Source organism: Meleagris gallopavo, chromosome 8 (assembly GCF_000146605.3).
Source record: "Meleagris gallopavo isolate NT-WF06-2002-E0010 breed Aviagen turkey brand Nicholas breeding stock chromosome 8, Turkey_5.1, whole genome shotgun sequence".
Classification (NCBI taxonomy): Eukaryota; Metazoa; Chordata; class Aves; order Galliformes; family Phasianidae; genus Meleagris; species Meleagris gallopavo.
The window spans coordinates 5,635,266-5,650,171 of NC_015018.2; the positions used below are offsets into that span (position 1 = coordinate 5,635,266).

Genomic DNA, 14,906 nt, shown 5'->3' on the forward strand with positions numbered 1-14,906 from the left:
CACTCCAAATTCTAGCTGTGGAACAGATAGCTGAATTGATATCAAAAGTCAGTATTATGTAGTGTGTGGAGGAGTGGAGATGTAAGGGAGGAAGAATAATCTTGTTATAATTCTTAACCTTGGTAAGTGATTTATGTTGACAAATGATAATTGTTCCACTATTTGATTTTTAGCCTTATTTCCTACAAACTCACAAAGTATATAGGCAAGGAACTCAGTGATTTTTCTGGCCTTCAAAAGGCAGAATGAGATTTGAGTTGATTTTCTCTGCTTTCAGCTTGCTCTGGTAATTCATATGATACAATCTTAAAATATCAAGGCAGAACGAACTGTGCTTTCAAGGTGATGATTAGCAAGGAATTGGTATAAACAGTGTCTTACCCTGGAGAAGACTTTCACATAGTGCACGATCTGCTAGATCTTCTGCATTATAAAATGTAAGACAGCTCCATTTATCAATCATGGAACAGCTGTTTACAGGTTCGTGATTGCTAAAGCATGTAGCAACGCAGGCCACTGTCTTCTATTAAATATTTCTCATATTCATAATCTGAGCTGGCCTGAGTTTTAAAAGGGTGAGGCTATGTTAAGAGGAACTCTGTCCTGCGAGAAAATTGTCCATGAATTAAAAAAAACTATTAAAAAATTCAAGTTTTTTTTTTCTCCGAGACATCTTTATTTTTTAAAATCATATTGAGCTCTTGTTGTAAATGTGTTAAATACTGTAGTACCTCACAGATGGAAACCGGTTTCCTCCCTGCTGCACCATCTAGAAGTAGACTGTACAGCGTATAGAGAATATTTGCAAGCCAAATGATGTGAATAGATTCTTTGCCAATTTGTGATGGTAGCAGCGGTAAGTTGAGACAGTAATGAATTTCATGTGTAGAAGATAAATTATTTTCAAACGAATTTCTGTCATATTATAAGTAGTCTCCATTTTGTACCAGATGACAGACAGGCAGAAAATGCTAACAAAAACTGCAGATCTTCTTGAGTTACAGAAAAGATCTTTTTCTAACTTGGACATAACCACTGAAAAACAGAAGGACTGCAACATGTTTTGATAGCTCCAGTTTGTGCTTTACCAACTACAATTAGATTGTTGAATCTAATTTGACCAATACAGCCCCACCTGTATCTTTATGCAGAAATGTTTGTGTGACTACAGCTGGAAATGAGGGTGGGCTAATTTTTGAGTACTCATAAATGTTCGCAGAGGACTCAGCTTTCCAGTCTGCTCTCAACATTGAAAAATGGCAAGCCAGAAACTGAGAAGGAATTCTCTGTGAATTGAATTTACTCTGTTTTTCCTTCTGGTGTAGCAGGAGATCAAACCTAAAGAACTTAGCCTTCCTGTTAGAGAAGGGCAGTTTGCTTTTAGTCAGTGTAGCCCCGTGTATCTGATGCTTGCAGGTAGATCTTGTCTGTAACTAAATCATCCAGAGTGAGTTCTCTCTTCAGCTGGTGACACGTTACTGGGAGGGAACGTACGTAAAACTGAACAGAATAAGTGACTGCTCAAAAGGAAGAGTTAAGATTTGAATAATTAAAACGTACATGAAAATCATCCTTGTCCTTGTGGCTATTAGCATAAGGCAGTTAGCTGTTACCTGAGTGATGAAACAGCTGCAGGAGTAATGGCCAGCGGTGGTGGTTGTTTCCTCTGTGATGGAGAATTAAGAAGCTGCTGACTCGGTGAGAAATGACCTATAGGAGGTTTGCTGCTGCCTGTGCTCTCCCCCCTCAACACCTTCATGGCCCAAGGATGCTTCCATTTACGTTACTGCAATGCACTCACTGACTGCAGGGTCATCGGTGACCATGCGCTGCAGAGGTTGCTTCTTAAAAAAAATACATAATGAAATAGCTGAGAACTTGAGTGGGTAGCTCTTCTTTATCAGTGTAGATCTTCAGCTTCTCCTTGGAAATCACTACTCTGAAAGCAAGGAAAGCAGCTGAAGCTATCAGGATTGGTGAGAAAACTCATGCAAATAATAACTTGGCTTTCAAAGATAGCAAGGTTTATTCAAGCTTGGTGAGTCCTGTTATTCCCGGGAAGTGCTGAGGCTTGCACTGGTGTCTTCCTGGAGCGTGCTGCACAGCTCGGAGTGAGCACAGCCCTCCTCAGAAGCATTACAAATCAGACATGTCAGGGAAGGAAGATGATTTGAAAGTAGTTAAATTCAGCTCACTTTAAGGATGCCTTACAGCTTTTTCTCTAGGTGTTCATGGTTGAATTTGTGGCACATGAAATGATGAGGTGTATAGTAGCCCAGATTTACCTGTGTGGTCTTTTTTTTTTTTGGAGATTACAGAAGTTGATATAGTTCTTTGTAAGTGTAAATCTTATGCGTACATATGTGTATGTCTAATATGTGTATAATGTCTTTTATTATTATCATTTGCCTTTATAGAAGCCTTTAGAAAGTCAACCTAAATAGTAATGTCTTCATAAATGGGGGGGGGAGGTTGGTTAAAAAACCTTGCAGAGGATTAACTAAGGTGACAACCTTAATCTGTTCAGCTGCAGTCTGCAGGAAACAGAGTTATCTTCAGTGTTGTTGAATTTAGATTTGTGTTCCTTTTAGAGAAAAGAATTCGCTAAATAAAATAAGATACATTTATCAGCATTTTAGTTTAATTGTTGTCGTCAGTACATTTAAAATAAAACCACACACACAAAAAGCCTCCATTAGAAACAAATGAATTCTCCAAGCAGCAAAAGCATTGTATCTGGGAATAACAGAAGTAATAAGCAGGGTTTTTTGCTGTCTGGCTAGAAAAGCGAAGACATCTTTCTTCATCGGTAGCAAGTCCTTTTAAAAAAATAAAAAGAGAACCCCTTTCTGTCTGTTCTTACTCCCTCTGGTGGTTTTTCTGCTCAGAACCTCTAACTTTGCTTAAACGGCTTTTCGATGAAGCGTATTTATATGATCTGCTATATTGGCTACAGCTGCATGTGATGATTTCATTAATTCTGGAATGTGACTCTTTCAGACCGGGCATCTGGCGATGGAAACGTTACTGTCTCTCACCTCAAAGCGAGCTGGGGACTGGTTTAAAGAAGAACTGCGACTCCTAGGTGGTCTTGATCATATTGTAGATAAAGGTATGCTGGTGATTCCGCTTCGGTGGGGGGGGAAAATTAGTAAAAGATGTTTGCTGTTCTTAATTTCCATTTGCTGCTGTTAAGAATTTGAAAAAGTCAATTCTAAAAATACCCAATTCTGTGTCATGTTGTTGGAAAGCATTAATGGCTTTAATCTCTTCTTTGCGGGGTTGAAAGTAGCTTTAAGGTTAAACAGAATGTGGATAATGTTGTCTGCAGTGTAAGACTAAAACTGGATTAAGTTGAGAGTGCAGATAGTTGTTACATGCATCGTCCGTGTGCGACATACTTACTCCAGTGTAAGCGTTGTCATATCTGCCTTATGGTTTTATAGCATTGTTTTCAGGCCTGGTAATGTGTGGTTTTTTGTTACGGTTTGGTTTTGAGTTTTGATTGTTACTGAAGGACAGGAAAGTGGACTTCTAAAAAATGAATTCCTGAACATTTTGGTTGTAAGTAAACAGAGGGGTGGGCAAAGGAAGGATTGAAGAGATGAGCATTCAGCTTTTGCACAAAGAGATGAGCATTCAGCTTTTGCACATGGCTTCACCCTCATTAAGTGTAGGGAGAACATTTGTGGTGTATTTTTTTCTTTCCCTCTTCTACAGAACAGTGCATTTTTAAGAGGTGTAGACGTATTTATGGTTAAGAAACAATCCTGTGCTGTATTACATCATCTTTGTCAATAGAAAATAAAATGTACCTGGAAATATGAAATTTTGAAATGCTGATAACATCTTCAGGGTTGTTTCTTAGTATTACAGTTCTGTAAAGCATAACGCAAGGTTGATGACAACTCCCTGAATAATTAATAAACCCTTAAAGTTAATAATATTTGGGTAATTTTTATGCATAGCTTTTGAAGACGTCATCTCAATAGTGGCAAATCTTATTTTTTTACCTTTAGTTAAAGAATGTGTGGATCACCTTAGCAGCGATGAAAACGAAGAGAAATTAGTTGCTTCCTTATGGGGTGCAGAAAGATGTTTACGGGTCTTAGAAAGTGTAAGTATGAGTAAATGCTTTGCATTCCTGACAAACACTTCTTCCATCAGGCCTTTTCAGCACGATGTTCCTTGAATATATGTTACATAAGTAACAATATAATGCTTTTCTGTTTGTTTGGGGTTTTTGTTGTTGTTATTTTTTAATAAAAGAAGACTACTAACAGAAACGTTGGAATGTGTATCAGTGTTCCTGGATTGCTTGTTGAAAATTTTATCATTCTTTACAAAAATACAATATTGGGTATTGCAAATATACTGTTGTTAAGAATAGCTGAATGTAATTGGATGCTTTTTCTGAAGTTCCTTAAGAAATTAAAACTTGCTGTTCATGGTTATTGTTTCCTTGGCATGAGTTTGCATTTATAGGGTGTCTAGTAATACCACATCGTAATTGTGTTTTCTTAACAGTAACAAATTGTTGTATATAACAAGGATTGCTGCATTCAAACATGAGCTAACTGCCTAGAAGATAACTAGTCATGTAGTGAGTTGATCACGAACATTGAGATAGTAAATGTTTTGCAGTGAAAGCTTTGAACAGAATAAAAATAATTCTGTAGAGCTTAATTGACAAGAACTGTCAATTGTGATATGGTAGGCAAACAGAAGAAGTGTTGTTATGTTTTAGAATTACTCCTTTGCACATCGTAAAATGACGTGCAGGTTCAAAGTACAGATCAGCAACCTTAAACCTGCGGGCAAATAGCTACTGTGGCTTTTTCCATGCAAAAATAGCAACATAAACATAAAGGTACTGTAACAGTAAGCTAAAAACTGAGAAAGATGAACCAATATAAGGGTTACTACTTAAAAGTTATGGCACTTATCTCTGTACTTGAATCTTGAGAAATGTTCAGATCCAGTCTCTGGTTTTATATTCAGTGGGTGGAATTGCCAAGCACAATGGAGAGGCTTGCTTAGTAGCAGAATATTCATATACGAATTTGAGGATAGCTTTTGTGTGATAAGGTCTTTATGAATTTGGGAAAGAAGACAAAAATCAGTATACCAGACAATGCAAATGGAGTAGTAGAACATCTAATGTTTCTGTGAATTGATTCTGTATGCCAGTCAGAAGAGTCAAGAGAAAACTCATAGATGCATAATAAGCTCTCAGAAGTGGAGCTGACATCCAGTTTTAAATAACAAAATATTTGCATGTGTGCATGCCCATATGCACGCACTGGGACTGCAGAACCCCAGGATGTGGAATCAGGGTTCTGCTATGGCAGAGCATCTTGCCACAGTGTTTCTGTCTGCTGTGTATCTGAGAATATATTCAGTGTAATGATCTTGTTGTATTAATGTAGTAATTATTAGCTGGAAACTCCAAGGAAATGTTGGTACAATATACCAATATGTTGGTAAGTGGAAGTTTATGCTGGATAATGACCACGAAACATGGAACTGAATAAAATGGGGTAGTGATGGAAGGGAATATTACTTTCAAGGAAAAGAAGAATGCCATTTTTAATATTACTTTATCCTATTTTCAGGTAACTGTGCATAATCCAGAAAATCAGAGCTACCTGATAGCATACAAAGACTCACAACTCATAGTCTCCTCAGCTAAGTAAGTTGTAAAAAAAATAAAGAAATAAAATAAAATTTATCACAGCTCTGAACATGATATGAATGAATGTTACATTAACAGAAAAATTATAGGGGGAAAATATTTAATTCATATATTGCTTTTCATTAAGTAATGTTAAAATAAGTGGTGTTAAAATTATTTCAGATGAGGGTTCACTAACTGCTTGAGTACAAACAGCAGGTAGTGTGCTGTTATTGTTGGTTCTATTAAAGTTGCAAACTGGATTAAGCTCTTTCAGTGCCAAGCTAAGATGAAGGCAGAAGAGGGCAGTTGGAAAGCTACTTTTATTTATAGTATTTTATTATGTGTTTACTGAAACAAAGCCGAATAGGCAATTGACAGAGTAACTAAGTTCAGAGAATTCTGTGCTGAACTGTACTCCCTAGGCCACTGGTCAGTTGGGATTAAGTCTTTGTTGACTGGTAGAGGATGCATCCCTCTTGCACTGCCTCAGTGGTTCATGAGAATGCGAGTTGAGCTGAAAACTCTGCAGGCTTCACTGGAAAAAGAATGTCATGATTGCAGGCCAGATGTTTTGACCAATGTATGTTTTTGACATCTTAGTTTTGTTTGTAATTGATATCAGTGTTGTCACTTCCGTGTCAAATGAATGTGGTGCAGTAGACTCATAGAATCATTCAGATTGGAAATCACCTTTAAGATCATCTAGTCCAGCTGTCGACCCGTTGCCACCACACCTACTAAACCACTGTCCCTCACAGAACAAGCTTTAAAACCAAAGAAGTTTGAGCCTCAGGCAGCTAAAAATATTCACAGTCTTCTGAACATTTGTCTGTAGAAGTGAATGCACCATAACACTAGATCTTCCTGGGTTGAAAAACTGCTGGTCAGTTTTGCTTTTTTAAAAATCAACTGTTTTGGCTTGTGATTGGTCCAGTGTTGTTATGAGATGAAGGTTCCTCCTACTCGAAAATAATGTAATGTATTTGTTTGTTCATTTATTTATTTATTACAGAATAGAGATAGCTCTCTGTGAGGACAGGACAAGAGAAGTTAGATAACATCCTCCCAAAATGGTTGGAGGATGTGAGACACTCTATTTATAGGGAGAAGAGATGCCTCCTTTAAGACCGTGAGATGAAGCTGGAAAGAAAAATGTACTCCTGCTCTTGAAATTCAAGCTGATGAAGCTTTAATCAACAAAGCTTTCATGTTTTTTATTTTCACAATTTCACTTAAGCTTATAAAAGATCTTATAGGTGTGCAGTTAATCATTTCTCAGTGCGCACTTGAATAAAAAAAAAATCTGCACAAGTTCTGTGTTTATAGTTTTCCTGATGAAATAAGTATAAAATGAAATATTCTGTATGTTGTTCAGGTAATTTTGTTCTGTATCTTCTCTTTGCAGAGCATTGCAGCATTGTGAGGAATTAATCCAGAGATATAATCGTGCTGAAGACAGTATCTGTTTGCCAGACAATAAGCCTCTGCCTCAACAGAATGTAACTAACCATGTGGGTAAAGCAGTGGAAGACTGCATGAGGGCCATCATTGGTGTCTTGCTCAACCTAACAAATGATAATGGTAAAGCAAATAAATTCAGATTCTGTTACAGCATCAGATAATACATTAATGTAAACCCTTTTCTTATGTACGCATGGTAGGTTACTTATCTTTGATAAGGGGATGAGTAATTGCAAGTATTAAGTGTCAGCAAGATCTTGGCTTTGGCCAAAAGGGTACAGCTCATCTGGAGGGCCAAAAGGTTGTGTCCATCTGCTTAGAGTAATGGAAAATCAGTATTTTCAAAATTGAGCTTTGAAACTGTTTCTTTTTACAGAATGGGGTAGTACGAAAACAGGTGAACAAGATGGTCTGATAGGCACGGCAATGAATTGTGTGCTTCATGTTCCGAAGTTCCTACCTCAAGAACAGAGATTTGATATTCGGGTGCTGGTAAGCTCTCATACTTGTTACATTAACATAAGATGTTTTGCTGCTTGAGTGTGCCTTTAACTGCTCCAGTTCCAAATTAAGGAGCTGGCTATGCAGTCTCCATTGACTGTGTACTTAGTGAGGTTCTTACAGAAGATTTCTGTAAAGTCCAGGAAAAGCTGCTGAAGGATTTGATTGATGATTGAGCCGTAACCATTTTCTGGTGTTTTATGGGAAAAGTAGATGAGGTGGGAGATCTAGGTTAATAAGTCTGTGTATTATCTCATTTTCAAATGTCTTTTCAATTTTCTAAACACTATGCTTGTTATTTTTATGGATACAAATTTGTCTGATTTACCTCAGTATGCATAAAATAGGTCTGTGTGTCCTAAATAATAACACTGAAACTGTGTATGTGAAGGACCTTTTAAGAAAAGAAGCTGAAAGTTGGACACCTGAATCATTAATCAAGAAACAGAATTTCACCTTTAAGAATGTGTAGAATGATTATGGTTCAGAATTGGAAGATCTGGAACTTGTATGCGTGCTTCTCATTTTTGCCTCATATTTCTCTAAATCCTGATCCCTCTATCTATCAAACTGTTTTATAAAGGTGTGCTAATGAAATATGTATACTCAGAGAGATGAAGGCTAAAGAAAACATTAATCTGAATGGATATTTTGCTCCATTTTTTTTAATGTGTGGCTGTACGATCCTTTCAGGGACTGGGTCTGCTGATCAATCTAGTAGAATACAGTGCTCGGAACAGGCACTGTCTTGTCAATATGGAAACATCGTGTTCTTTTGACTCATTCTGTACGGGAGAAGGAGACGATAGCCTAAAGATAACTGGACAGATTGATGCTGTTCAGGCTTTAGTGCAGGTAAGAAATGACCCAAAAATGTGTTTTTCCTGTAATCAGTACAGTTTTTTAGTATCAGAAATTCAAGGAAGGAGGAAGAACTCAGCAGTGAAGAATTTTGCCAGAATTTTATTCTGTTAAGCATTCTGAGGATATTAAACAGTATAGAGGGGAAGAGGGTGCTGCTCACATCTTGGATTTCTCAGTACTATCCTTTACAGAAACAGCTTTCTTGGTAAAAGATGGCGGTGTCTTCTACAGACATCCAGAAGCTGCTCTGTTAAGCTGGTCTTTCTTGTTCCTATAGGGTTCATTTCTCGTGCTTTTTAAACAGCTGTAAAAATTGTAAGTTGCTTACGTTATCTACTCTGCTGCCATAGATTTTTCTAAGTGCTATCTTTAAGGGAGTTTCAGACCATTTTTAAAAATCACGCTGTGTCGTTTTTTTAATAAGAGCAATAAATATGAATGTAACAAACATGGACATGAAACAGCATTCTTAAATGTTGTGTTGACTAACTTGTTAAAATATAAATCAACCAGTGTGAATAAGTTCCAATCTGCTAACTAAAATAAAAGGAAATAAGAATTTTGATTTACAACCTTTTTACTAAATGGAGATAAGTTTATAGATGCTTTTAGCAGTTGTTCCATTTGATTATGTGAAATAACTGCCCAGCAGCAGACAAAAAAGATCATTAATCAAGATATTAATATTAAATATCTTAATGTATGCAGCTCTGCAAAGTCATATTTAGAATTGATGGTTATATAGTGTGGGAAGTAGTTCACATGATGTAAGTGCAAAGTATGAGCACACCTTAAGTTACATTCATCTTAAAATGGCTCGAGTCATTTTATATTACTTTAAAATTACTGCTTTTTACATATCTGGCAATTTTTTGTCTTCAAGCTGCATCTCAAAGAGTATGATTAAGCATTTATGGCAGCCAAGAGAAGCCTGGCAATTGGTTCAACGCTGCGGAGGGTGGGAAGTCTTTTCTGCAGAGCACAGCATTAGTGTGATAAATCAGATTACCCTTTGAAGAAGAAAAGGCTATTGCAAAGAATAGTACTGAAGGCTAACTGTATTAAAGAGGTGAATTGTGAAGGGGAAATAAACTTTCAATATGTTTAGGGTTTAATTTATAATAGAAATTCTTCTGAAATTTTCCCCATCAGCTATTTCTTGAGCGTGAGAGAGCGGCACAGCTGGCTGAGAGCCAGACAGATAAACTGATTAAAGAAGCTCCTACTGCTCAGCATGATAAGAGTGGAGAGTGGCAAGAAACAAGTGGGGAAATACAGTGGGTCTCCACAGAAAAGTCAGATAGTACTGAAGAGAAAGATAAGAAGGAAGAAGATGATGAAGAACTTGATCTTAATAAAGGTATGTTGTGTAGTTTTGATGAGCTCAGAAATGGCCAGGAACTCTGTTTTGGCATAAATTCCTAATTTATCTTCTACTTCCTATCTGCGGTCCACTGGGTTGAGATTTCAGCATATTCTCTCGTGAAACTAGAGCATGAGTGGGAGCAATTCAGAGATGAAGCACGAGAAATAGAAAAAACGATGCTACTCGTTACTTCATAGAACCTTCTGTCAGGCCCTTTTTTAAAGCAACAGAAACAAAGCAAAAAAAAACCAACCCTGTGGGTTGGTGATATTTTTGAGACATTCTGTGTAAGAAACCTTCTAAATGGCATTCTTTCTGGGCTTTTCTGGTGGAATGGTATCTAATTCTCCAGCCTTGCTTTGTACGCTTCCTCCTTTCTTCAGTGCTCTTTGTGGCTTCCCCCCCCCAGAAATGCAGAGCCATTAACAAGCGTTATATCTGTTACCCATAATACAAAAATCTTTTTTTGTAGAAATCTTACTGGCTTATAGCATTACAGGAAGCATAATTGTGTGTTGTTGTGTTGAACATACAGTTTGTACATTGCAATAATGACAGTACTGTACAGTGTAATGAATTGTAAGGGAATGAGCACTGTTTTTCTGTCGAAGAATGTGTGTTGCTAAATTAGGTAGTAAGGAGTTTGATTCTCGCTGCTGTAGTCTCAGAGCAAAAAGTCATTTTGTTTGAGAAAATAGAATTCTGGAAAGTGAAAGATTGTATTTAAAGCAGTAAAAGATACCGGCTGCTTAGAGGATACAATACACTAACTTGTCTCTTTTTACAGCTCTTCAGCATGCTGGGAAGCACATGGAAGACTGCATTGTGGCCTCGTACACAGCATTGCTTCTAGGCTGTCTCTGCCAAGAGAGTCCTGTAAGGGAATAAGTCAATAACTCACTCTTAACTCCAGTAGATTTTTTAATGAAGTAATAATTTGCATTACTGAAATGGATTCATTAAATTAGGGTTCAGCTAGTACATTTATTCAGCTACATTGATGTATATAGTTCTGTGGAAAGTTGCCAGAGGTATTTCATCCAAAACAAATCTTCTGAGCATCAGTATGTTTATCAAAGGAGACTGGATTTGAGTATTTAATCTTTTGTACCTCTCTCTCGTTTGTTGTTAGTCTTAGACCACAAATGAGCTTTGGAAAAGCAAATTGGCTTGCCTGCAACTTTTCTAACTATGAAAGCTTGCTTTGTTTTTCAGTAATTTCACTAAGCAAGTTAGTGTTGTCTCGTTAGTTTTTTCATCTTAGTCTGATTTTTATTTCCAATGAGGTTGTATGAAGTTGTGTAGGTCCACAAAAGCTGAAGATGTTTGTTTCAGACTGGAAATACATACAGAAAGTTGAAGTTAATACTTAAGTATTAAGCAACTGAAAACTTCAAACTCTGGTGTCAGATACACGTTCAAATGAAAATGAGGTTCAGACCTGCCTTCCGGACAGTTTCAATTTATGGGATGGCAGAAATGTTCTTCAGCATGCCATTCTGTAAATTTTACTTGCTTCTTGATTACCTTTATCTTAGTGTGTAGAGTCATACTGATGTTAAGCGTTGAGAATTATTTAACTTACTAATTGTAAAGGGATCTTCTCTGTGTGTCAGGAGAATAACCCAGTCACATTTTTTGTTTCAGTTCTTGGTAACCTTGTTAGGCCACGGGGAGCTTTGATGGTAATAATCTTTAATTGAGAAACGATTGCAGGAATTGTTGTATCCTAGAAATAAACACCGTAAATATAAAGAGCCGTGAATCACAGAGATGATAGCAAAGTGCCATCTTAATTATGCTATAAATACATTTATCTTGCTGCTTCTCACATACGGAGTAACGTGGCTCTCAGCGTTGGAAAAATATTTCCCGATTTAAACTAGTTATATTTTTCCTAGATCAACGTGACTACTGTGAGGGAATACTTACCTGAAGGAGATTTCTCAATAATGACTGAAATGCTCAAAAAATTTCTCAGTTTTATGAATCTTACCGTAAGTAATACATATTTTAAATTTCTGAAAATAGAGATTTTTGTAGGTTTGTCATCTGCTATAATAGCCCACACAATTTTAGAAGCTTTTATGACTCTTCAGTCACTAGAAGAGCTTAAGGTCATTTTCTGTGTTTGCAAATATTGAAGACCTGTTTCTGAGTCTTTTATTTATTTGTTTATTGTACTAATTAGGAGCTACTTTCATTCCACATGAATGTTACTAATCAGGAAAATGTTTGAGTCCTCTTTTTGAACCTAATTGTTTTTACTGACATGTCTAAGTCCTAAAATTCTGAAACAAACATAGCCCAAAAATGCTTTCAAGTGGTACTATCTAAATGCTCACTTGGTACTTTGTTTTCTGTCACATTTTCCAGTGTGCTGTTGGAACAACAGGCCAGAAATCCATCTCTAGGGTGATTGAATACTTGGAACACTGCTAGATACTTAACTTCCGCTGCAAGCACTCTAATGCTGGAGCTACCCTTAGACAAAAGAAGTCATGAAAGAAGTCCTTGAAGGATATACCAAGAGCATTCATCTATGTCATTCGTGTTCGGATTTTTAAGGCTACCTGGTCTCTTAACCATGCATTCAGCATTTTCTAAAAGACAGTTACTACATCAATCTGCAACTATCAAAAATGAGGGGAAAAAGGTTCTGAGGAAAGTAAATAAAGAAACCATGCTGTTTATGATGCAGTGCAGTATTTAAATATTTTTGGCAGGGTTTATCCTCCCTATCTTTTTTCTTGCTTTGTTCGTGACCAGTTTCAAGGGGAAAACTTGCTGCTGATAGTGCAACTGCTGTTTACTGTTGAGCCACTGTTTCATGCCAGCCAGGTGCAAAGGCAGCTTAGCTACTGAGGTATCAAATGTTCTAATAAAGAAGTTCTGGACAGCAGCACCGCTCCTATTTGAGTTTAATTTGCTCTTGCTTTTTTATTACTAGATTATTCCAAAATCGTAAAATATAAATTTTTAAATACTTTTGTGATTTTAACTACTGTCTATATTTAAAATTTGTTGGAATCCAAAGAGGTGAGGATTGGATAGTTTATTTTTTATACTGTTTTGATTGAAATTAGGTTGTTGAACTATTTCTCAGTTCTAAAACTGTCATGGCCCATGTACTGTAAACTGATAAGACCATAACACTTTGTAATTCCAAGATGCATGCAAACCCATAAATACATAAAGCCATTTGAGAGGGTATGTTATCCACAGAAGAAATAAAAATTGTGCCCTGTTTAAGGAAAAAAAAAAGAAAGGGGTGGGGTGGGGTGGGGGGTGGGAGGAAAGTTATTCATTCCCAGGGCAGTTTACACTTCTAATAAGCAAAAACTTTGAAATGCTGTTTAGATTTGTTTGAAAGAAGCGCTCAAGATGTATTTTATAATGCTTGATACAAAGAATTTGGATGTTGTAGGGGGAAGAATTTTGAAGAGGCTAAAACACCAATGGGGATTAATGTTTCCAGCTGACATAATCTTTCTATTTCATCCTTCTGTAGTATGTCAAAGTTTAAATGCATACAACACAAAGCCTTAAATTGCTGATATAGCTAAGATTTTGTTCAGTCTGAGGTCTAGTTCACAGCAAAGCATTGTGTTTGAAGACTTAAATGGAACAAGAAATCCCAGAAAATACATTACTTGTTTCTTTAATATTTTTTTCTTGCACTCGTTATTCAGACCAACAGAATTGGTAATTATTTTTATTAAGCTGGTCTTGAATATTTGCAGACTGTTCTGAGATCTGCTTCATCACATTTTTAAATACCTGTATAGATAGTTAAATCATGTTATTCCATTGAATTTGTAAAACTTGAAGCCATAAAAATATTAGTTCTATGTATAATGAGGGGGAAGTAACAGGAAATCTAACCTGCTTTTAGATCTTGTTATCTCCATGTATAAAGTTACAAACTTGTGCTTTTGTATCAGTGCCAGCTGTAAATTTTTTACATACAGTGGCTGCCTTCTATGTCTTCCTATTTTTGATAATGCAGATTGTTGAGAATTCTGTAAGGAAGTAACTGATTAGCGGCAAAATTCCTATGTTGGTCATACTTTTTGCGTTTTCTCTCATCACCTTCTAAAACTTAGCATATCAGTGTAACTCAGAAAAGTTTTTGAGGTTGTGTTCCCTTTGCTTAAAAACAAAACTGAAACTCAACAACTCAGTATTGAGAGACAAAAGCTGTATGTAAACCATCTGTATCAAGAGGAAACTATTGAATGTTTTGTCTGCCTGTCCTCCTGATTTAAGACCTTTTCACTTGAAGTGGGATTTCAAAATGATTATAGAGCTTCTGTGGGGCGATGGCAAGAGACAATGCAGTGATGAAGGGGAAATCAGGGACAACTACCTTTCTTTGTTACACTGGTAATTGTTTGGGAATTGGTTTACCTCAGTGTTTAACAGTTTTTTTTAAATGTAACTAATTGTCAAGCACTGACAAATGCAGATTTTTTTTTTTCTTTGAGGGTGGGGGGAGAAATCACCCTGTGAACTGCAGTGCATTTTTGTGTGTTAGACCCTCAAATAACTCTGCATTAAAGGGTACTTGAGGCCAACTTGCAAATTAAAGTTTTAAAGTAACTTTTTTTCCATTGTAAATATTTGTGTAAATAATCTCAATTGGAAATTAGAACAGTAGAGTACTTTTCTGAATCCAATCCTATTTTTATTTTATACAGTATTTCTCAGCTGTGATCTTTGGAGCAAAAGCCAACGGCAGGAAAAATAGTTTGTACCAGTTTCATGAAGTATGTCTTTGGGTTTTTGTAAATAATTTTAACTCAAATAAAATTGCTACTTTCAATACATATCTTGTCTTTTAACATGTAATAAAGCACTCCCCTGAGTGACTGCAGAAAGAAGGCAGCGTCAGGTAAACTGTCAAATGAGAAACATGCAGTAAGTAGAGGAGTGCACTGTTTTACATTGGTGTGATGGGATGACAGAATTCAGTGCCTGGACCCCCACGCTATGATTTATCAAACCAACCGAGCTTGAACTGTTCTGGAGAAGATG

General features: G+C 36.6%; 1 protein-coding gene across 3 annotated transcripts in view; it reads left to right on the plus strand.

Annotated features, from left to right (window-relative positions):
- WAPL (WAPL cohesin release factor) overlaps positions 1 to 14,698 on the plus strand; it is a 60,195-nt gene extending 45,497 nt beyond the window's left edge. For all 3 annotated transcript variants that reach the window (XM_003207836.4, XM_010714198.3, XM_010714197.3), the window contains 10 exons: positions 3,001 to 3,112; positions 4,020 to 4,117; positions 5,616 to 5,692; positions 7,083 to 7,258; positions 7,515 to 7,630; positions 8,333 to 8,494; positions 9,656 to 9,863; positions 10,657 to 10,745; positions 11,771 to 11,866; positions 12,246 to 14,698. In XM_003207836.4, the coding sequence (XP_003207884.2) occupies positions 3,001 to 3,112; positions 4,020 to 4,117; positions 5,616 to 5,692; positions 7,083 to 7,258; positions 7,515 to 7,630; positions 8,333 to 8,494; positions 9,656 to 9,863; positions 10,657 to 10,745; positions 11,771 to 11,866; positions 12,246 to 12,311 (1,200 nt within the window). In that variant the 3' untranslated portion in view covers positions 12,312 to 14,698. The remainder of the gene's footprint in view (positions 1 to 3,000; positions 3,113 to 4,019; positions 4,118 to 5,615; positions 5,693 to 7,082; positions 7,259 to 7,514; positions 7,631 to 8,332; positions 8,495 to 9,655; positions 9,864 to 10,656; positions 10,746 to 11,770; positions 11,867 to 12,245) is intronic.
- The last annotated feature ends 208 nt before the right edge of the window (positions 14,699 to 14,906 follow it).